The sequence below is a fragment of the Rutilus rutilus genome (genome assembly GCF_951802725.1).
Source record: "Rutilus rutilus genome assembly, chromosome: 24".
Taxonomy (NCBI): domain Eukaryota; kingdom Metazoa; phylum Chordata; class Actinopteri; order Cypriniformes; family Leuciscidae; genus Rutilus; species Rutilus rutilus.
In genome coordinates, this window is record NC_140228.1 from 21249792 (window position 1) to 21274847 (window position 25056).

The window sequence follows — 25056 nt, forward strand, 5'->3', positions numbered from 1 at the left end:
GCCTAAACATTTGTTTTGATTATTTGGACTTTGTTTCCTTTTTGAAACCTTTGTATATGATTTTTTGAATTCAGTAAAATATATTTTAGGAACATATTTCTATGGCCCTCCTTCCTTGACTGCTTGGTCCCTCACACCGTTCAAGGGTGAAAAAAAAAACCCACCCCTCACACACAGAGAAAATTCTCCAGAAAAATCCACATTTAAACCAAAATATCTGACTTCCTGTTGGTCGGAGCTAATGACTGTAAATTAAAAGTTGTCCGGCTTGATGAGAACAATATACATACCAAGTTTTGTTGCTGTAGATGAATCTAATCCCCCACTTTGGTCAAAAGGTGGCGCTACTGAGCCATTCCACCACGCCCGTTTCTGAAACTTTGCACATGTCTACTGGCTAATAAATGTGATGTGTCTGTCGAGTTTCATGCAATTTCAAGCATGCTAAGAGTCTCAAAAGCATCAAAAAAGAATATTAAAGTTTGATGCGTTGCCATGGCAACAGTATCTAAGATATCAATAATCCTTTCACAGGTCTACATCTGCTGTGTGTCTACATTATACACATAAAGTTTGAAGCAAATCGGGTAAAAATAAGAGTGATTTCAAAGCATTTAGAAAGTGACACACTTCCTGCAGCCAGTTGGTGGCGCTATAACTTTGACTCACAATAGTCACATCCATGTGATCAGCCTCTTACAACGAACACACTGCGGAAGTTTCATCAAGATCAGTTAATGTAAGCAGAAGTTATAACACACTTCCTGTGTCCCATTATTCGCCATGAATTCGTTTCCTCGTCACAGCCAAACCGTTCGCAAGAATTCATCCTCAATGTCTTGACTTCATTCACACCGAGTTTGGTGGCGATCGGATGAATTCCCTAGGAGGAGTATTTCACATTACATTGTATGCATTTTCCAAACAACGTATAATAACCGACTTCCTGTTGGGCTGGCGTAAAACTTAGAGCACGAAAGTTGTTCGGCCCGATGAGATCAATATGTGTACTGAGTTTCATATTATTACATGCAAGCATGTTTGATTTATGGACCAAGTTTTCGGACCCCATTCCAGGGGACGCTGTCGAGCCCCCCTGCCACGCCCCGGTACCAGCTTCAGCCCGGCCCTGATGGCCGCAGGTTCTGACGTGTGTGCAAAATTTCAAGAGTTTTTAAGCATGTTAAGGGCCCCAAAAGTGGCAAAAAGGCAAAAAAAGCCTTTCAGGGCTTGGGCCCTAAAAAGGATAACTAACAGCGGAAGGAATGAAAGAGAGACCTTTTTTCAGTAAAGTTAAATATCTGAAATAAATATTTTGTCTGATAAATTAAAACCTCATTGTCCCTTTCAATATCCCCTGTATCGGAGTTGATGAGATCAGTTTGTAACATTTAAACTGTTACAAATCAGTTTACAAATCAGCTGCTACCCTTGTACTTTTTGTGTCATACTCACCACAAGGGGTGCATGAGCTTTAGAACCTCTTGTATTTAAATGGGTAGTAGCATAGAAGAAGTCAGTTTTAGCAAAGGCAAAAAGGATAAATGATGACCTATCAGTGTATACTGCTGAACTGGTTGCCATATGGTTAGCACTCGTGTGGATAGAGTCTAACAATTGTCTGCAGGCAGTGATTGCCTCTGATTCAAGTTCAGCAATGTTTAGTGTTCAGAATTATCGGTCTGATTCAAGGGAAGATATTTTAATCGAAATTTTACAGCTGGCAAGTGGAATACAAGCATCAGGAAGGAGGGTGACATTCTTATGGGTTCCAGCCCATATAGGAGTAGAGGGTAACGAACTGGCCGATGAGCATGCAAAGAGAGCAACAGACAAAAGCAATATAGATGTAGATGTAAAGTACAGTAAAGCAGAAATAAAAAGTATAGTAAAGGCGAAAACGATTAAAAAGTGGCAACATATTTGGGATAATGGGTACACAGGAAGACATCTTTATAGGATACAAGGGAAAGTGGGAAAAGACACACAAATAACCAGATCAAGACAGGAAGAAATTATACTAACAAGGATGAGGTTGGGTCATACAAAGTTGAATAGTACAATGTTCTTAATAAAAAAGCATGGAGATGGAAATTGTGAGTATTGCCAGAACAATATACCTGAAACAGTAGAGCATGTAATAATGTACTGTCATAAATACAATGAGGCAAGGCAGAGGCTTGTTAATGAGTTGAAAACAAAGAAAATGTCTTTAGAAATTAAAACACTATTGAAAAGAAGCTCAAGGGAAAATTTTGATTTATTATTTCTTTTTTTGAAAAGTACAGGCCTGTTAAAAAGGATATAAGTGTTTTTTTTTTTTTTTTTTTTTTTTTTTTTAAGTTTAACGTGCTGGTATATTTAGTTTGGGAATAGCTAGTAACTCCCGTGCCTACTCCAGTCCAGTGGTGGAGAAATAGTTGCAAACCGCCAATCAAAAAGAAGAAGAAGAAGAAGAAGAAGAAGAAGAAGTCAGTTTGTTTGGAAGAGGGAAGCATGGTTTTATCCTAGCAATTCCAGCAACACTCATTAGAATCCTGATTGAGTAACTTTGTTTCCCATTCAATCATGTAAGTTTTGTTTCTCCTTATGTTGTGCATTTGTTTTCACTTGATGTATATAATTTATGGGTGGGCTCTCTAGCTAATGCTCGATTTATTTTCTTTTTGTAGATGGACTCTTTAAATGTTACCTTATATTTTGGGGTGTTGAATCGGTATGAGTTGCTAAGGCTCTACTGATATGGACATCAAGTGGTTTCTACCCAATGGATTGTTCTCACTGCATTATCTTGTTGATTATCAAATATCATAAGTACAAGGATGTGACTGTGGGCTATCTTGTTTTTCTTGGAATATTGGAAGAGCACTTGAAGGGCTATTTTCTATTTTTGTGTGAGTGGGTTTTTTGATTCATCATCGACTTGGACATCATCCTAAACATTGACTATTTAAATTTTCATTGTAATGATTTCATACTTGCCCAAAGAATCACTCATCTACAACCTTAATAAAAAAAAAACTTAAATATAATATATATAATTTTTTTTATTGTCATTTTCTATTGATTAAGCCTTACTTTACAGACCATCTGTCTGTATACTGCTTTCATTCGCTTGACTGGTTTTATTTCAATTCATTTTCATATAAATTCATTGTTCTGTTTATTTCTTCTGGTTTTCCTAAAACAGTCAATTGTTTATTGGCGAAACTGAAACCCCTCTTGGCTTCAATTTCTTTTTCACATTCGCTGAGAGAGTTCTCAATAACGGTCAGTTCTTTAGTTGAAAACTCAATGATCAAAAGCATAAAATCCAAAGAACAATGGCTGAGAATCTCACTCCATCTCTTAAGAAAATTCATCATCTTGACCAATTGTAGGAGCTTTTTCTATATGCAACCCCCTTGGTATTCTTCCCTTGCAGTAATATTTACTCAATGTTTTATCATGAGATCATAACAAATATATTTGTGATTTTCTGAGTTTATCTTCCAACTGGTTCACTCACTTTTTTTCTGAGATAGCTTGATCAAATAAGTCACCAAGAATTAAGATCCTAGACTTGTCTCCAATGCTTTAAGTAAATGTCTTCGCTTTTATTCATTAACTTTCTCAAAACACATCTTTGGTGGCAGCTCATGATTAAAATGTCATTATTATGAGATTATTTTTTTTAACTTTCATCTTTTTTTTTTTTTTTTTTTTTTTTTACAAATTACATTATAATAAAAATATAATTGAAATGTTAGGCAGAAAAGTAACATGGATTTGAAAAATTTAGTATTTTGATATTTGCCCATTTTGATCCATGTTTTCCAGAATTTTCAAAAAATATGCCTTTTTGTACTGTAAGGAGTTTCCAAGGTCATTGTCACAAATTTACTTCGATTTGATCTAGGAATGGCAGAATCATACTTCATATATTCATTTGTTTATTTTTTTTAAAGTCCTAAAACTGAATTACTTAATACATATTGTCTTTTAGAGCCCACTGTACATTAAAAATGCTTTATTGTAAATGTATTTAAACATATCAAAATGTTGACTTACTGAAAGTTGACTTTGTCTACTTGAAATCGAGTTTCAAAAATCCCTGAAGTCAAAACACGGCACCGTAGCAAATCCTGAAAGAAATGCACAAACTCTGTTCACTGACACTAAAAGCTAATAATAAAAAAAATAAAATAAAATAAAAAATCCAGTGTGACAGTGCCCTCACCTGGTCTGTCGGTGTGTAGTCACTCTGTCGTACAGACTCAATTCTGTCCAGGAAGCTGAAAATAGGTACAAGACAAATTAACATTAGACACCACACAATGTTTTATAATAAAGACAATTATAATCTACTATATTTTATGATTTTATTTTTTTGTTTGGGGTTTGAGTTTATCATGAAATTAATTTTGTCACTTATACTGGGTTCACAAGCACTCCTCTGATTGACTGGATATGAAAGTGTGTGTGTGTACCTAGTAAACCCTATGTAGTGAGGACCAAATGTCACCACAAGGTTAGTAATACCACCATTCTTTTGACCGTGAGGAAATTTTATTTGTTTTATTTTACATGAGAAAACAGCTAATATATCATACTATATTATTATTATTTATTTTTTGAAAATGTAAAAATACATAGTTTTCTGTGATGGGTATATTTAGGGTTAGGGGATAGAAAATGACATTAATGTCATTAGTTCAGTATATATATATAAAAAAGCATTAACGCCTATGGAATGTCCTGATAATGATATGAATACGTTTGTGTTTCAGCGCGTACAAGTTTGTCTATTCTTGTGTGGGCCAAATATCATAATTTAAATGTCAAATGTCATCGGTAAAATCATATTTTCATTTAAATCTAGTGTTTTGCACATGTTTCTGTAATGGGAAGGGTTTGGGTTTGGCGATAGATTAAATATCATTATATAATCAATTATATATTGCTTTATACAATACTGTTTGTTTCAAAAACAGAATACAATTCTGCTGTAAAGCAGCTCTAATTATTTAGCTGAAATGAGTTTAGTGTTGATTGTTTGGTTCAATTGTGTAGTTCATCAATTATGAAATGAGTTCAATTTATCTATAAGCAGCTCTGGAGGCAAAAGTGATGTCATCAGCTCAGTTTAGTTCTAATCCCATAGTGTCAGTGCATGCAAGTTAATAATATTGCTGAAAATTAAGTGTCCCCAACTAACCAAAAGGTGACTCCAACAGAAATGGGGAAAAAATAAATATGTATAAAAAAAAAAAATAAAAAAAACATTTATTGTGAAACAAACGTATGTGTGTGTGGTTATCGTATTACTTATGTATTTGATTAATTGGGTGGGTGGGTGTGTGTATATGTGTGTATATTTGTTTATTTTATGCAAAAGTTTGGGCATCCCTGGTAATTATAATTTCAGTTTATAATCTGCTGGGCTTTCAAAGTAGCAACTCCATTTCGATATAATTTATACCTTATGGAAACAGTAAGATTTCAGTTCTGAAATAACATTTATTGAATCAACAGAAATAACATTTATTGAATCAACAGAAACAACACAATGTGAGTCATAACAAAAAACGACAGGTCCAAAAATTTGGGCACCCCAATGGAATTACCACATCAATATTTAGTAGAGCCTCCTTTTGCTGAAATAACAGCCTGAAATCGCTTCTTGTAGCCACTGATAAGTCCCTGAATTCTGGCTGCAGGAATTTTGGACCATTCTTCCTTGCAAAATATATCCAGTTCAGTCAGGTTTGATGGATTCTGAGTGTGGACAGTCCGCTTCAAATCATTCCATAGATTTTCGATGATGTTGTGATGGCCATTCTATAGAACATTGTATCTCTGTCTGTGCATGAATTCCTTGGTAGATTTGGAACAATGTTTTGGATCATTGCCCTGCTTAAACAACCAACCCCGGCGTAACTTCAACCTCTTGACTGATTCTTGAACATTGTTCTTAAGAATCTGCTGATACTGGGTGGAATCCATGCGACCCTCAACTTTGGCAAGGTTTCTAGTACCTGTGCTTGCCACAGAGCCCCATAGCATGATGGACCCTCCATCAAATTTTACAGTAGGGAGCAGGTTCTCCTGGAACGCTATTCTTTTTCCACCAAACAAAGCGCTTCTGGTTGTGACCAAATAACTCTTAGTTTCATCTGTCCACAGCACATTATTCCAAAATATTTCTTGCTTGTCCAGATGAGTCTTTGCATACCTCAAACGACTCTGCTTGTTGCCAGTACGCAGAAAAGGCTTTTTCCGCATCACCCTTCCATTGAGCTGTTCTTTGTGCAAGTGCGCTGGACAGTGGAACGATGTACAATGACACCATCAGTAGCATGATGTTCTTGGAGCTCCTTGGAGGTGGTCTGTGACCATTCTTCGCCTTTGCCTTTCAGATATTTTTCTTGGCCTACCACATCTTTCCTTCACAAGGACTGTTCCTGTGGCCCTCCATTTTCTAATTATATTTCTGACTGGGGAGACAGACCTTAAACCTTTGTGATAACTTTTTGTACTCTTCTCCTAATTCATATTGATGAATTATCCTAGTTTTTAAGTCATTAGAGTTCTTTTGAGGTTCCCATGTTGCTACTTTCCAGTAGAGAATCAAAGAGAAACACAACACAACAATTAGCGACCTTGAATGTCCTTTTTCATGATTGGATGCACCTGTGTTTTCAGTCTACTGTTCAATTGAGCCAATTAAATTATGTGTTGCAATCAATCAGCATTTAGTGAGTACAGGTATTCAAATCAACACAATTGAAAGGGTGGCCAAACTTTTGCACAGCCTATTTTTCACATTTGATTTTATTTCATATAACTCAATACTGCTACACTAAGAAGTTTTGTCAGAAAAACATCACATTATCCATCTTTCTATAGAAACTGAATGGCATATCACTTTTTTTTTTTTTTTTTTTTTTTTTAAAGACAGCAAATGATCATGCGACCTCAGAGGGGTGCCCAAACTTGTGCATAAAACTGTAATTATATACCAAACAATTAGTGTCAAATGCTACACTTTCTGCACTGTTAGCCACCTAAAACATGAATTTTAAATTATTTTTTTTTTCATTTTCTAAAGTTTTATTGTCTTGTGCTGTGTCAGTATTGGCCTCCAGGCGGAGCTCTAGCACAGATCACTTCCGTGCCTTGAATTCTTGACCTGACAACTACATATATATCTTTTGCGACTGTAAAGGTTATGAGGTGAGCACTGCAAGTTGTTATATACCGTATACCGCTACAAAATAACCTGTTTTTGAAATGCACATCTTGCTGTATCTGTATGGGGGTCAAAGAATAAAGTCATTTTGGGCTAACATTATCTGCCAGACAGCACTTATTTATGAATTCATGCTCAATACATATATGAATGCATGAACAATTTAAAGCATATTATCAATGTCTTTTAGTTGACCTGATTCACTACAGCAGCACAGTGGGGTTGAGATGACCTTTTATAAAAGGGTGGCCCCTTTATGCTGAAGGGGAAGTGTCAATCGATATTTCCACCTTTTGAATGGCCACTTTAAATGGAGCGGCCTACATGCAAAATGACGTACAAAATACACGCAGATAAAGACAAAAATAATGTATCCACAGACTATATTGGGAAATATAAATTGTGGTTTCCAGGGCTGGAAAAGTTGGATGGACATGCTTAGATGGACATATAATCAGATCACAAAAATCATTCAAAGCAACTTTGGCAGCATGAGTCATGACTGAATTCAGATTTTTTTTTTTACACCAGTCCATTACTGTGACATTACTGATGTCAAATTCATTCTGTGTTATGGTCTCTCCTTGTGTGTAGCAGATTTAGGGAATATCTGTGGTATATGCAGGTAAACATGAAAGTACTGATAGTCTGTACCTACATGCTGGTCTGTTATTACCGCCCCTAAACAAAACAAAACTGTGATTGTCATTTGACATGGCAGTCAGGGCCTATTCCTGACTAAGTGGGCTGTCTTGGCCAACTGCAGTGGCTATAGAGCCTAGACCTTAACTTCTTAGACAAAAGTCTGGCTATGCGAGATAAGGTGAACCCTAAACTGCGAATTTGCATGTGACCAATAGTGGAAATGAATATGTCACAATTCACTGCACAGCACCCATCTCAGATTTTTATTTTTTATTTTATTTGTTTACATAACATCTTAATCAAATTAAGTTGTGCCCTTTCACTGTAACTGTTTTCACAATATAGGTTAATTCTGCAATGTTACAATATAGTACAACCTATTGAAACCTATTGCTTAATTCTAAAAGAAAAAGACCATAAATGACTATAATCAATGAGTGTAGAGAACATAGACCTCAGCCCTGTGTTTGCTGATTGAAGGAGAGGAGTGCTGAACACCATCTGATGTGTAGAAGTTAATTTAACTTAAGCATGTTTAAGAATATTAAATGTTTATGAATAAGTCAACATGAACTGTTTAACACAAGCAATTCAATGTTTTTGTAGATTTCAGTCTTACTGTAAGTGTCCCTTTTCTGATTTGTGTAAAATTTTTACTTTCAAAACATAAGATCTTCCAATGTATAACAGAATGTTCCGCAATCAAAACATACATCTATGATAGCACTGCAATATTTGTCTGTTTAATTGTGATTGGTTATTTTTCATACATTTATTTAGACACTAAATTTAACACTGCAATGACCCAGCAGTGTTACAACTCTTTTGCAGCCGTTCATGCACTGTTATCTTCTTCAGTATATACACATAGTTTTACACACTGCCCTGTTCCAGCTGCCATGTGAACGGATCACTAGACACAGATTCACAGCAGTAATGCAGTGATCACACATCAATATGCACACAGACTGACAGCATCAGTCACACCGACATCTTGTGTGTCTATCCTCTTTTCCCGTCTCACCCTCTCTCTTTGTCTCACTCTTCCCTGGCAGACCACAGAGTTTATGTGAGGAGAAACAAGACCATTTCAAATTCTGACAGCTCTACTAAATGCATGAAGACATGGATCTATCTCTCACACACACACACACACACACACACAGAGCTTTAGGACTGGTTGTCTAACATCAGTCCATGACAGATGAACAGTCATGCTCTAAAGATTCTGTCTGAAATGTCCACTAAAGTGTCTCAAATAAAACTTTGGTTATTAGTGTCTGCTTCAGTAGTCAGCAGATTATTTTATTTTGGAGTGGTTGAGTAGATCCAGTATTTCTGTTCAGCTTTGTGTAGACAAGCTAAAAATGGTTCCCCTAGGGGTCGCTATGGGGAATGCCTTGGGCGTAAAAGGTGTCTGAAGTGGAAATCTAAACACAACAATGAACCTGACATTGGCAGGCAGCAGCCCATGAGGTCAGTAGGGATGCACCGATACCATTTTTTTTCAGAACCGATCCGATACCAAAAATTCAGAGTATCTACCGATCCGACACCAGCGCAGGTTTTTTTAATTTTTTTAATTAAGTAGAATTTCTATAATTCTGTGTTGAACTGATAATCACTTTTTTTCTTGAATACAATCTACTTAATACAGACAACTTAATTATAAAGAAAATCAACGAATCAAAAAAAATTTGTCATAATCTGACAAAAATGCAGTAAACTAGATTAGTGGATAATTCAGCAGTAAAATTTACTCTAGAAAAATCACGAGTGCACAATTTGATAAAATAAGAACTTTTAAAACATTTAGTGGGGAACAAATAACAGACAATAAGTGTAGGCCTAAATCTGGTAAAATGATAACACATTGCTCTTTGTACTGTTGTAAAATACATTAATGAAAAACAAGATCAAAAAGATAAAAACTTGTAAGCTATATATACACTATACATTTTTTTAATTTATTATTATTATTAAAGGGCAACTGTGCAATACGTCATCCTCTTATTGTCTTCAGGAGACTGTGTTTGAACGTGTGATCTAAACGGGCAAGTTTATAATATGGCCAGCAATAGCACTGCGAATTTTAGAATGTGTGTTCATCCGTGTCAGCGTTTTGTGACACATGATGACACACACATTATGTATATGGGTGAGGAGCATGTACGCTCAGTCTTTGAGGGGGCTGTATGCATGCATTGCGAGTGTTTTTCTCTGAAGAAACTTTGTTTCGTTTGTACCTTTTCTCGAGGGAATCGGGACAGCCATCTGTGCCCCGTGGTTCAGGACCTGCTGCAGCCGAGGCGGGCAGGAAACTGAAGTTGTCGGGCTCGGAAATGGAGCTCGCCAATGACCTTGAGAGGGGTTTGAGTATCTCTCGCTCGTCGGTGGCTGACGAGAGCGAGCTGCGGGATGATGACACTATCTCTTGAGGCATCTGATTCAGCAGCGAGCACACTTGCCTCAGGCCAAGCTGTGCAGGATGATGAGGAAGACGATGTTTCTGAGTGCTCTCAGCCCGCCTGCCTCGCATATGAGGGGTTGTTGGATGTTGTGTCGCGGATAGGTTAGATCTGCCGTGGAAGCGTGCACCCTCGCTCGGCCGCCTTGATGACTTTTTTTTTTTCTCGGGTGTAATCCACCCAAGAAAGAGTCGTCTATTTTTCCCCCCAGATCTTCACACTGAGGTGCGGAGATCATGGGAAAAAGCCATATTCTACACGCATCCACCGTTCAAATTATGCTGATGCGCAGGCAAATTATGCTGATGTGGAGGGGATGTAGGAATATGGATATGCATCGATGGGCCAGGGGCTCCCCCCTGAAGCGGTAGAGGAGCTGCACAGCACTGCAGATTTGGCTCTCCGCGCCACCAAACAGTCTGCTGTGTCGATCTATGGCAGCCATGGTGGCAACAAAGAGACATCTCAGGGTGAACCTGGCTGACATCGGGGAGAGGGAGAAACCCTTTCTCCTTGATGTGCTGTTTCCCCTTCCGAGCTTTTTCACACATCTGTTGAGATGGTGATCGGGAACTTTCGGGAGGCGAAGGTGGCTGAAGTCCTTCATGCTGCGCCGGTCCAGGGCAAACATTACAACTGGCCCATGATGTGTTTTGTCGAAGAGCGTTAATCATCTGCCCTACTGACAGTTCGGCACAGAGGCTGGTTAGAACATGACGACAGACTCTGCTTGAGGCCTCTGCTCACCTGAGCTCCGCCTGACAGCATTATGAGTCTTAGGCTCTCTGTGAGCCTCCTAACTCTTGCTATAGAGAGTCAAGTTATAGAGGCCTCCGCTCCTCAGAGCTCCACCTAGATGGTGATATGTAGTTAGGCTCTCTTTGACCCTCCATTTGTAGCTGTCCTGGGTGTAGGACAGGGTTTCTCAAACTCAGTCCTGGAGGGCCACTGTCCTGCACAGTTTAGCTCCAACCCTGATCAAACACACCTGAACAAGCTAATCAATGTCTTCAGGATCACTAGAAACTCACAGCTAGGTGTGTTTGATCAGGGTTGGAGCTAAACTGTGCAGGACAGTGGCCCTCCAGGACCGAGTTTGAGAAACCCTGGTGTAGGACATAGTTGGGCCTCTTCTCACTTCAGAGTCATTATGCTGAGGCCTCCGTCCTCAGAGCTTGATCAGGCAGCAGCGCTGAGTCGTTAGGCTCTCTCTGAGCCTCCTTGGCTACTGCCTCTTTTATGGAGTGTTGCAAGGCCTCCTCTCGCTTAGTGTTCATTTTATAGAGGCATCCGCTCTGCCTGGATAGCGATGTCAAGTAGTTAGGTTCTCTGTGAGCCTCCTTGATAGCTGTCCTAGGTGTAGGACATAGTAGGCACTTTTAGAGTCGTCATTTTGAGGCCTCCGTCCACATAGCTCGGTCTATGCATGCCAAGTTGTTAGGCTTTCTGTGAGCCTCCTTGGTTGCTGCGAGTGTCATTAGACCTCCTCTCGCTAAGAGTTATTTACTGGGGCCTCTGCTCTTCAGAGCTCTAAGATAGCATTGTGAGTCGTAGGCCTCTGTTAGCCTCGTTGCAAAATGTCCTGAGCGTTGGGTGTTGCAGGCCTCCTCTCCTTTTGAGAGTTATCAATACTGAGGCCTCCACTCCTAGAGCGTGGCTTGGCAGTAAGGTAGTATGCTAGGTCGTTAGGCTCACTGGGAGCCTCCTTAGCTACTGACCTCAGTGAGTGTTGCTAGGCCTCCTCTCGTTATGAGAGTCATCGTATCCACTCTGCAGAGCTTCATGGGCCAGCCAGACTGAGTTTAGCTCTTTTCTGAGCTTTCTCTGTACTGCCCTGGAGTTAGTGTCGTAGGCCTTTTGTTGAGGCCTCCACTCTTCAGGGCTGCCAATAGAGGTTCTGAGTGTTAGTCTTAGGTACATGCGTAACCTGAGAATGATTTGAGAAGTTAAAAATAATGTGCCACCATTGCAGACTTGGATAGAGAAACAAACATCTGTTATGTACCTTGTGGAGATCAGCAGTTCTATTCTTTCCTTCAGTTTTTATTTCTACTACTAAGAAAACATGGTAAAATGTACAATATTTTAAACAGTTAAAGACGGCATCTCGCATTAGCAGCATCTGGGCCAAAAAGCTGTGCTCGAACACACCGCAAAGACCATAGCCAACGACCAAGTAGCACATGCGTTCTGTGCTTGCGTTTAAGGAAATAATTGTCTATATTAGCAGGTATCAATAGATATCAATTTGTCATTCAAAAAGAGAAACTGAAACTAGGACAGCAGATATACAAACCGTAAACAAAGCAGCACTTTCTTCATTTGGTGGCTAATGCTGGTAATGAAAATATTCACAAACTGGAATACTCAGGTAAGATGACGTACAATTAGAACAGCCTTCTGTCAGTTGCTAAACTGAATAGCCAATCGGAGTGATCTCTCTCAGTGACGGCCCTGACGGCCATAACTATAAACTCTGCAGCGGATATAAATATCCAAACTAGTGAAAACACTATTTATTCACAAGGTAACTTAGATCAGCAGTTTAAGACATTAAATTTGTAAGCACATAACACAAGAAAACTTCTCTTTAAAATACAAACACACACATTCATACGAGTTGCAGAAGGAAAGAAAGTGAGGAAAGAATGAGTTTTAAAAGTGAGATGATGAACTCCCAAGTTTCTAGCAATATATGCACTTACTGTATAAGACATGACCTGAACGAACCATCAATCATTAATTTAACTCTTCTATCGTGTCTTAGGCGGGTTATTAAATGTTATATCAATGCACCAGTTCAGCTAAGAGTCTGGAGGCTGCTTGCGTTTGTGTTCCTTTGCTCAAAAAGGGGTTTTCCTTTGTCGACGTCCGGGTTTGTTGATTGGCTGGCAGTATCGTTGTGCCTGGATTGATGTCTTGAGTGGCCAATCACGTGGTGTGTTGGCGTTTGGATGGAGAGTCTTTGAAGTTGGAAGTGGGCTTGGCAGTCGAATTGTTGACCGTTAATCGTTTAACTTAGAACAGGGACTCTCAACGGGAAAAGAAAACTAAGTAAGAGAAAGAAAAAGTGAGACGAGAGTAGTTAGATGGCTTGAATTAAGCGGTTTTAACTCGTCTGTCTGGTTACTCTGTTATGGCTTCTCCATGGCTACTCTAAGTATCTTCTAATGCTTTGTTTGTGTCCTAAGATTTTAAACTCAAATGTTTGTCCAGCCTCCTGGATAAGTTCTGACCAATTAGACACTGTCTTTATTTTAGAGGTGGCATCTTCTTCCCCTGTAGTTGTAAATCATGCATTGTCTGATCTCTTGACTTTCTAGCTTTAGCAGAGAGAACAGTTTAGACATGATACCTATTATACGAATATTATGCATTTTACACAGATTTCAATCAAGCCATCTTCTGAATTATGAATATTCGATCGTACAGCTAGGAAACAAGAAACCCTTTCATTCAAACATCTAATAGTAATAACAATTGCATGACTTGTATGTGATCTAAGCATAAGTCACATATATAGGCTGCTGATTTTATATAGGATTATGTGGTTGAATGATTTTTGATTAGAAGTTAAGAGATTTCAACCCTGAAGAGGTCCTTAAGAAGGTGGTCTGTTTTAGATCGTTGTCTTGGGATCAATTAAACTCTGCCGTTATCTTGGCGGGTCCCGAGCTGTGCCATCTCTGAACCAATCAGTCTTTTCCAAACTATCTAATGTTGGCAACCTTCTTTTCATTTAGCTGGGCTCATCTCTTTGAAGCTTGCATGGCCGTAAAGTTCCTAGCTGGTGGTTTCTGTTGGTTACCTCAGACTGGCTAGAGCCCACTCCATTTATGGCCCTATATTAGACTGTTGATTTGGGGTCTGGAGTGTTGAGTTCTGTGTGGAATAATGTTTGAATGAATCATCTGGAAGATTAATTTGTGTTTGGTTCACCCTCAAATCCTACATGTGAGCCCGACTGGAGCTGACAGACACTCACCCGACAGCCTGACTTTTACATCTTGGTGTGTCACAGCCCTAAGAAAACTAACTTACAATAGTCAAAAACAACTTGTTTACACCTTCCCTCAGCAGCTCAGTGTATGAGGTCTGGCAGGCTGCTAGGTTCATGAACTAGATAATTTATTGTTTTATGTTCCCTGGGGTGCCCTTATAATTTTAGTATGTTTTTACATGGAAAAATTGTCATCATTTTGAAATAAAAGGCTTTTTTCCTAGCCTGATTTTAGTCTCTGTTTTAAATGCTCTGTTTGAAGGGGTGTGTCTGCAGTGAGACTTCAGTGTAAACGCCCACTGATTGGCTAACATGTTTGCGTATGAAATGGCTAGTATTACATGTGGAACTCTCTCAATCTTTTACTATGTTTTTACTATTACAGCTATCGAGATCAACGAATCGTGAAAAGTTAGATCTATTCCAATCACATGAAAGGTTGCAGTGATGAGCATTGAGCAGATGACAGACAGTCTATTGATATTGTAGCATCAAATGAAGTGATCTCATCATTGCAACCCAATTTCTATACTCACTAGGGGTGTGCCAAAAAATCGATTCACAAAAGAATCTAGATTCTCATTTGCAACGATTCAGAATCGATTTGAAATGTCCAAGAATCGATTTAATAAATAAATAAATAAATAAAATCAGCTGGCTGTTCGCCTCCATTTTTGTAACAAGCCTATGCGGAACGTCACCACGCAGCCGGTTTTTGAATGTGAGCGAGCGGCAAATCACAACAAAGAGGAAGCAAATATGGATGAGAGGGAGATCCAACCAGCCCCGTCTTCACTTAAAGCTAAAGTTTGGCGTCATTTCGGTTTTTACCGAATGCCTGGAAGCACTGCGCTGGACATGACACACACAGTGTGCAAGCTTTGCAAAACGAAGACCAAGTACTTCGGCAGCACAACAAATGTGCAGGCTCATATTACTAGGCATCACCCGGAGCTCAGTGACACGGAGCAGAGTCAGCCACGCTGCAGTCCAACGCACACTGCAGTGCTTCACGAAACTCCCTGCCAACTCCGAGAGAGCAAAAAAAATAACTCGATCTATCGCCTGCTTCATCGCCAAAGACCTAAGGCCTTACAGTGTGGTGGAGAACGAGGGGTTCGTCTGCATGTTACAGACAGCGGAGCCGAGGTACGCCATACCGTCCCGCAAGTTTTTCACTGAGACAGCTGTGCCACAGCTTTACAATGAGACTAAAAGAAAGGTCGCCAGTGCCCTAACCGAAACGACCAGAGTGGCACTAACATGTGATGCATGGACATCAAGAGCAACCAAGTCTTTTGTGACATTCACCGCTCACTACATAACTGATACGTGGGTGCTCGAATCCTGTGTTTTGCAAACTCGCGTGATGCACGAGAGCCATACAGCTGTAAATGTCAATGCCATGTTTCACTCCGTTGCTAATGAATGGGAGCTGACGGTCTCGGATCTGGTGATTGTGACTGATAATGCTGCCAACATGCTCGCCGCTGCACAGATTGACAACTTGGCACACATTACATGTTTTGACCATACTCTCAACCTGGCTGCACAACGAGCTCTGAAGCTCACCACGGTGTCACGACTGCTTGGGAGGATCAGGCGAATTACTGGTTTCTTCCACCGCAGCGCCATTGCAAATCATGAACTGCTGGAAAAGCAGAAACTTCTGCAGTTACCGGTGCACAAACTGAAAACGGATGTCGCTACACGCTGGAACAGCGCGCTGGACATGATAGAACGATTCCTAGAGCAGCAGCCTGCTATTTGTGCCGCGCTGCTCTCTCCCCAGGTGAGAAAATCTGGAAGTGACATCTGCACAGTGCACACTCAGCGACACCGACATCTCCACTGCTGAGGAAATAGCATCGGCGCTGAAACCAATGAAAGACGCAACCCACATAATGTCAGAGGATTCTACGCCTACACTCTCAGTTATTGCTCCTTTGCACGCTCAATTGCTGCACGACACGGAGGCAGCTGGCGTTGCTGCAGCTGACACACCAGTTATTCGGGATATCAAACTGGCAATCCACAATGATCTGGCGAAAAGATACAGTTCTGCACGGGATAAGCGCATGCTGTACTCTGCTTCCCTTTTGGACCCCAGATTTAAGGCCCTGCCTTTCCTCACTGAGGAGGACCAGCTGGAAATCCATGCCAATGTAGTTGCAGAGGCTGCAGCACTTGAGGTAAATTATTATCTGTTCTTGAGTAATATATATATTTTCTAAATGTGTAAGACATTTATGCTTGCTGAAAATGGATGTAGGTAAAAAAAGAAAAATGATGCCATCTCATCTTGCAGGTTTTATATATGCCTTTTAATTTTAGTTAACCATAAAATGAGGGACTTGTGTGACTATTTGTATTTTGTACATAATTGATTATGACTGACATGATTGTTTAATTGTTTCTGTAGAGACAAGTGAACTCAGAAGAGGCTGAGGTTGAGTCTGAGACACCACAGCAAGAAGGCAGCCCTGCTCCAAAAAGACGGCCCTCTGCACTGGTCACGCTATTGGGCAAGACATTTACTGAGGTCAGTGTTGTCCGTAGATCTGCCAGCTCCAGAGCTGAAGAGGAACTGAAGAAGTATCTTGAAGCCCCTCCCCTGTCTCTGTCAGAGAACCCGCTCAGCTGGTGGAGGACCATCAGACAGCTTTTCCTCTCTTAGCTGGACTGGCTAAGCGATACTTGTGTATCCCTGGCACTAGCGTTGCAGCTGAGAGAGTTTTCTCCACCGCTGGAGATATAGTGACTGCACAGCGAAGCAGTCTCACTCCTGCACATGTTGATCAGCTTCTTTTCCTGCAAAAGAACCTGAATGTTGCATCTGCAAATGCACAGTAACCTTGGACACAGTTCATGTCCATTTTTTTTCATGATTTGTTGAAAATCATATAATCAGTTCAGTTGCACAGTTTACAGTTCTATTGTTGCAGGAGTCACTGTCATGAACATTTCAGAGACAGGTAGCTTAGGGGTACTATTTTTCATTTTGAAAGAAGCACTTTATTTTCATAACTTGTTATTCTTTAAGTTACTGAGTCTGACTGAGAAATATAGATGTTTTTTTGTCTTCACCGGTTGTGTTCTACATGATATTTGTGGTAAACTGCAACTTTCCTGGGAAATGCATCTATTTTCAACCATTTTGTATTGTGAAGAAGCACTTTATTTTTGTTCCAACTTATTTCATAGCTAGCTACAATGTTTTTGATAAAAGGCACTTCCCTGCGAATTAAACTTAATAAATGTGAAAAAGACACTTTAATGTCTCCGTTTGTCATTCTGTATAGCAAAGCAGATGAGAGTAGATCATGATCAGAAACCTGATTAGAAATCATTATGGATAAAATCGAATCGTTTTGAATCGAAAATCTTTTTGAATCGAAAATCGATTTTGAATCGAATCGTGGCCTCAAGAATCGGAATCGAATCGTGAGATGGTAAAAGATTCCCACCCCTAATACTCACAAATGCTTTCACCAAATAACAATGCAAACACGATGTAAATACAGTAAGAGCTTCGTTGTGCAGTGTAACAGCGTCATTATTTCATAACGAATTTTGATAGTGTCCAGATAAACTTAAATAAGATTATTTTCATCCTACTAAGAGAAACGTTGTGAAGGTGTTTATTCACAGGCTTGATTTACCGATGCATAAACGTTATTGAACAATTTTAATAGAAAGAGAATCTGTCTGAACTTGAATAATTACACAACAGAAATCACTGATCACAGATCAGGCATTTCAATTAAAATATTTACTTATGTTTGTGGCATTGCTGGCAGATCTATATCGTAAAAGTCTGCGTCGAAATTGCGACTGGTTTACCAAATAATCCACAGTGAAATGCACCGAATACAAACAAATAAGGCACTGCTGAGACATTCACATTGTTGAAAAAAAAAGAAACGCTTTCCTAGCATTAGGAATTTCTAGCATTTCCACCTTCGCCTGGACCCGATGACAACGCAGTGCTGAAGTGCCAACTAGTCTCTCCCTATGGATGATCCCTTTACAACTCTACAGATAAAGCGTTGTCGGGAAAATTAGTTTCGCGTACCTACCCCCAAGTGACAAAATAAAATAAAATTCTGTATAAAAATTTATAAGGAAAGACCAGTACTTTTGTTTAGGCTTGGTTTGTAGGGAATTACAAACCTGCGCACATATGTTCAAACGCACAGAACTAAAGAACAAATTCTTAAAGGAACACTTAAACTATGTTATTCCCTTAACCCTCTGGGGACCAAGGTGTTTTTGGAGCCCTTGAGATGTTCTGACATGCCTTGAAATTTGTGCTTTTTTCAGTTATTTATAAACATGTTAATGGCAAAGGTGTAAAATCACTCTATATAGCACAAACAGGGCTACCAAAATATGCGGGCAACGTGTATGTAGATGTTTGTATTTTTAAGAGAATAATGTTTATGCGTGGTTATTGGAAAAAATAAAAATGAAAGTGGCTGAATTAAGACCACAAAACACATATTAAATATGTGTCCACAAGACTTTTGTCTAATTGATGTTGTACCTTTGAGTACTGGCTTCAAAATTATGTGAAAATAGTCTTGCTTTATCGTTCACAAAAAAAAATACATTGATTTAAATGGTGTAAAACAGGTTTTGCTTGGAAAGCCAATATGCGAGGGGGGCGTGAAGGAGTAGTTTACACCTGGGTTGTCCCACCCACTCTGCATAATGACTCTGCATAATTAGCCATTCATTCAGGTGTGACACTGACTGAGCCACAATGCAAGGACAATGTATTTAGAAGAATACTTATATTGACCATTTAAGATTTCGCTTACATCTATCTTGTAAATATGTTTAGCTATTTTATTAAAAATGTTACAATTACAACAATAATTACAATTTCAACAATATTTCAAGTGTACTCTTTCTTTGTAAAAAAAAAAAGAAAGAAAAAAAAGATTATAGGCCTACATTTTATCATATGTATTCATTAGTTTGAATATAGCCAACATTGGAACATCTAACATCTTAGTCTATGACTTTATTTTTGACAAAAATAGTGTGACTAACGCCTGACTAACGTTGTTTTATTGAAATATCAGGGCATATACATGTTAATTTACGTTGCTTATACAAATACATTTTATTTCAACATATTCCAGTCGATTTTTACTCATCTCAGTAGGCTATGGCAAAGCAGTTTATTCTTTCACACACAGACACGCGATTCATATTTAGGCTAAACACTCTTTACAAATATGTACCCTTCATTCATCTCACAGAAACGCGAGTCTTATTATAGAAATGCGATTCATCTTTTTGCGGTTTATAGGCCTACACTAACGTTATTCCATAACGTTATTCCATAACGTTATTCCACACTTGAGAAAAGAAAACAGCCTACCTCACTCCTCAGCGCGATCTGCTGCTCATATCAGGAGATATTTCTCCTCATCAGCACTGTGGAAACTTTTCTCCATAAAGGCTATAATGTCTCACTCGCGACGCACTTTGTTTACAGCTGATGTGGGCGTTTCACAGACTGAAATGGTTCTCAGAATTTGCATTTGAATAGCGCGCGCTCTCCGGGGAGTGGTCAAATTACTGTGAATCATCTCGTAATGAGCTCGACTGGAGTCGCTCTCTTTGTATACAGATTACAGCGACACTTTGATAGCACTTAGCTTGGCCCAGTTCATTCATTAGGGACCAAACAGAGATGAAGTTAGAAGCGACCAAACACCTCCACGTTTTCCCTATTTAACCTTCTGGGGTCTGGGGTGTTTTTGGGGTCCTTGAAATGTTCTGACATGCCCTTACATTTGTGTTTTTTTGAGTTGCTTATAAACATATCAATGGCAAAAAAAAATTACACTCTATATAGCACAAACAGGACTACCATAATATTTGAGCCACATGTATGTACATGTTTTCATTTTTGAGAGAATAATGTTTATGCATGGTAATTGAAAAAACTAAAAATTAAAGTTTCTGAAATAAGGCCACAAAACACATACTAAATATATGTCAATAAGACTTTTGACTAATGGATGTCGTCGCCTAGAGCCTTTTCTTCAAAATGATGTGAAAATCATCCTGCCTAATCATTCACATAAAACGATACATTGATTTTAGTTTTGTGAAACACTTTTAGTTTGGAAAGCCAATATGCGGATGGGGCGTAAACGCTCCAACAGCATCATGCATATTTAGTAGTTCACACCTGGTGAGACAATGCCCCTGCATACTTAATGAGCCATTCATTCAGGTGTGTCACCTTATAGCTAACTTAAATATACAAGCTTCATAAAAATGATCATTCTAGGAGAAAATTTCAGATGGCATTTAGAGGCTTTTGCATCTGAACTCTTCATATATACACACACACATACATACATACATACATACATACATACATACACTCACCTAAAGGATTATTAGGAACACCATACTAATACTGTGTTTGACCCCCTTTCGCCTTCAGAACTGCCTTAATTCTACGTGGCATTGATTCAACAAGGTGCTGAAAGCATTCTTTAGAAATGTTGGCCCATATTGATAGGATAGCATCTTGCAGTTGATGGAGATTTGTGGGATGCACATCCAGGGCACGAAGCTCCCGTTCCACCACATCCCAAAGATGCTCTATTGGGTTGAGATCTGGTGACTGTGGGGGCCATTTTAGTACAGTGAACTCATTGTCATGTTCAAGAAACCAATTTGAAATGATTCGAGCTTTGTGACATGGTGCATTATCCTGCTGGAAGTAGCCATCAGAGGATGGGTACATGGTGGTCATAAAGGGATGGACATGGTCAGAAACAATGCTCAGGTAGGCCGTGGCATTTAAACGATGCCCAATTGGCACTAAGGGGCCTAAAGTGTGCCAAGAAAACATCCCCCACACCATTACACTACCACCACCAGCCTGCACAGTGGTCACAAGGCATGATGGATCCATGTTTCTGTTTACGCCAAATTCTGACTCTACCATCTGAATGTCTCAACAGAAATCGAGACTCATCAGACCAGGCAACATTTTTCCAGTCTTCAACTGTCCAATTTTGGTGAGCTCTTGCAAATTGTAGCATCTTTTTCCTATTTGTAGTGGAGATGAGTGGTACCCGGTGGGGTCTTCTGCTGTTGTAGCCCAAGGTTGTGCGTGTTGTGGCTTCACAAATGCTTTGCTGCATACCTCGGTTGTAACGAGTGGTTATTTCAGTCAAAGTTGCTCTTCTATCAGCTTGAATCAGTCGGCGCATTCTCCTCTGACCTCTAGCATCAACAAGGCATTTTCGCCCACAGGACTGCCGCATACTGGATGTTTTTCCCTTTTCACACCATTCTTTGTAAACCCTAGAAATGGTTGTGCGTGAAAATCCCAGTAACTGAGCAGATTGTGAAATACTCAGACCGGCCCGTCTGGCACCAACAACCATGCCACGCTCAAAATTGCTTAAATCACCTTTCTTTCCCATTCTGACATTCAGTTTGGAGTTCAGGAGATTGTCTTGACCAGGACCACACCCCTAAATGCATTGAAGCAACTGCCATGTGATTGGTTGATTAGATAATTGCATTAATGATAAATTGAACAGGTGTTCCTAATAATCCTTTAGGTGAGTGTATATATATATATATATATATATATATATATATATATATATATATATATATATATATATGTATATGTATATATATATATATATATATATATATATATATATATGTATATATATATATATATATATATATATATATATGTATATATATATATATATATATATATATATATATATGTATATATGTGTGTGTGTGTGTGTGCACATACAGACTTTATAATCTTTTCAAAACTAGTCAACGTCTTTCAAAACTAAAATATACATTTTATCATACGTATTTCAAAGTAAAGGATTCATTAGTTAGTTGATGACTTTATTTTTGACAAAACACATACAGTATATATTCCTCATCTCAGTATAGCAATAGAGTTTGCTAAAAGCTGTTCATTCAAAACAGCAGTATTTGAAAATCGATCATATTTTGTAAAATTACATTTATATTTGCATTTATGTCAAAACCTAGACACTTTATTTCAACATATTTCAGTCGATTTTTACTCATCTCAGTATAGCAATACAGTTTGCTAAAACATCATCATTTATTCACACACGCGATTTCAATTTAAACTGTCTTTTTGCGAGCTGTGGTAAACAGTAGGGATGGGACGAAATATCGTTTGACAAAATATCGCGATACAAAATGTGACGAAACGCATCGAGGTCGAAAAAAATGGATCGCGAAATAAAGATAGATGGCACTGCTGCATGATTTGCGTAGTATATAAATAATTTAGTGTATTATATGTGTGTGTATGTATATATGGTGGCAGGCTGGCAGCACCATCTGCTGATCAAGCAGGGTAAAACTAAATGAAAAAAAAAATTATATCCGGGGAACGGTGCGGTACGTCGTCACGTCAAGACAGCGCATGTTGCAAGTTGCAACAACAACACTGCAGTCTACAGCGAGCTAACAAATATTAGCATTAGCACCAACTGCCTTGCCCCAAAACAACCGACCATGGAGTCAAATGAGGTCGAAATTGAGGACGCTCCGCCTGGATACAAGTCATATGTCTGGCAGTATTTTGGCTTTCTCATTAAAAAAGACAAAGACGGCAATAGAGTAACTGACAAGACTAAGACTGTGTGTAAGCTATGCCATGCTGTCATTCCGTACACCACATCCAACACATCAAACATGAACCACCACCTTCAACGTCACCATAAAAATGTGAAGACGGCCCCGGAGAAAACGAGCCTACCGAAGGGACAGCTGACCATGAAACAAGCGCTGACACCAACTCTACCTCCGTCAAGTCCGCGTGCAAAACAGATAACCAGGCTCATTGGCGAATTCATAGCGGACTATATGGCTCCATTTAACATGGTAGAGAACAGAAAATTCATCCAAATGTTCAATGTGCTGGAGCCCAAGTTTAAGATGCCATGTCGAGGACATTTTTCAGAGAAGGTAATCCCGGAAATTTACAATGAAACCAAACAAAGCGTGAAAGAGTATCTAAAAAATGCCGACTGTGTCGCCCTGACCACCGACGGCTGGACCTCGCGTGCAACACAGAGTTATATAACCATCACGGCAGAAGTCATCAACGAAAAATGGGAGAGAAAAAGCTTTGTGTTGCAAACTCGTGAGCTAAGTGAAAGTCATACTGGTGTTAACATAGCTCACGTGTTGAGAAATGCACTGAGTGAGTGGGAGCTAACGAGGCCACAAACAACCATTGCTTGTGTCACAGACAACGCGAGCAATATGGACATTGCTGTGAGAGAGAGCGGTCTCCACCCTCACATCAAGTGCTTAGCGCATGTTGTGAATCTGGCCAGTAAGCGAGGCTTGGCTGTATCCCGCGTCGCGCGCCTTCTTGGTCGTGTGCGAAGAATAACTACATTCTTTCACAAGAGCATCACGGCCACCGCCGTCCTGACCAACAAGCAAACCCAGTTAGAGCTGCCTCGGCATAAACTCATCTCCGATGTCCCGACCAGGTGGAATAGCACATACGACATGCTGGCGCGCTACCTGGAGCAACAAGCAGCTGTCTCAGCAGCGCTGAGCTGCCCAGGAATCCGAAGGAATGCGAGAGAAATTGACACTCTGGATAACACTGATATATCAGATGTCGAGGACATAGTGAAACTGCTTAAGCCACTGAAGACAGCCACAACAGTTGTCTGTGATGAAAAAGAGCCCACTGTTTCACTGATAATGCCACTGAAGTTCATGATCGAGCAAAGCATGTCACCAGACGAAAATGACACACAGACCATCGCCAACATGAAAAGCGCTATTCTACTCGACATCTCGGACCGGTACTCTGGGGACTGTAATGACATGCTGCAGGAGTGCACTGCGCTTGACCCACGATTCCGAAGCCTGTCCCATCTGAATGACGAACAACGCGAGTCCGTCTATGCCCGAATACGTGAAAAAGCTTCAGCACTTCATGAGCAGCGCAACCAGGCAGGCTAACTTTTATTGAAACACTGCGCGTGTGTGTAACTCTGTATGTGTAGGCCAGAGCCCGAAAACTTATTTCTCATATTGTTTTTTTTTTTGTTTTTTTATTAGAGAGAGAGAGAGAGAGAGAGAGAGAGAGAGAGAGAGAGAGAGAGAGAGAGAGAGAGAGAGAGAGAGAGAGAGAGAGAGAAAGAGAGAAGTGTTGTTTGAGCTAGTTTTATTTTAATTTTTTCAGACCAGCAGTGACATAGATGAAAGAACCACTAGGGTCAGTGCTTCAACATCAGGGGCAGCAGCAGAGCAGGCCAGGGTCATGGTTGAGGCAGCACAGGGAGCAGAGTAGAGCCAGTGGAAGGAGAAAGGCAGATGCAGGACGTGACACAGCCTCCCCCACCAAAAAAGAAAGCATTAGAAGATCTCCTTGGGAGCTCCTACACTACTGTTGAGACAGTGCAGTCCAGCAGAGGGATTGAAATGGAGATACTCTCCTACAGAAATGGGATTCCTATCCCACTCAACAGTAGTCCACTTGAGTGGTGGAAAGTTAATGCTTACCCCATACTTGCCCCCCTTGCCAAAGCCTACCTTTGCATTCCTGCTACGTCAGTGCCCAGTGAGCGTGTCTTTTCCACAGCAGGAGACATTGTGTCTGCTCAAAGATCACTGATTACACCAGAACA

At 39.7% G+C, this 25056-nt stretch overlaps 1 protein-coding gene across 3 annotated transcripts in view; it reads right to left on the reverse strand.

The window, feature by feature from the left end:
• The window catches only part of gnal (guanine nucleotide binding protein (G protein), alpha activating activity polypeptide, olfactory type), a gene marked incomplete at its 3' end in the record, with an annotated part of 128683 nt that overhangs the window by 25522 nt on the left and 78105 nt on the right, over positions 1-25056 (reverse strand). For all 3 annotated transcript variants that reach the window (XM_084399211.1, XM_084399210.1, XM_084399209.1), the window contains exons 6-7: positions 4220-4274; positions 4051-4124 (exon numbers count right to left, since the gene is read on the reverse strand). In XM_084399211.1, the coding sequence (XP_084255337.1) occupies positions 4051-4124; positions 4220-4274 (129 nt within the window). The remainder of the gene's footprint in view (positions 1-4050; positions 4125-4219; positions 4275-25056) is intronic.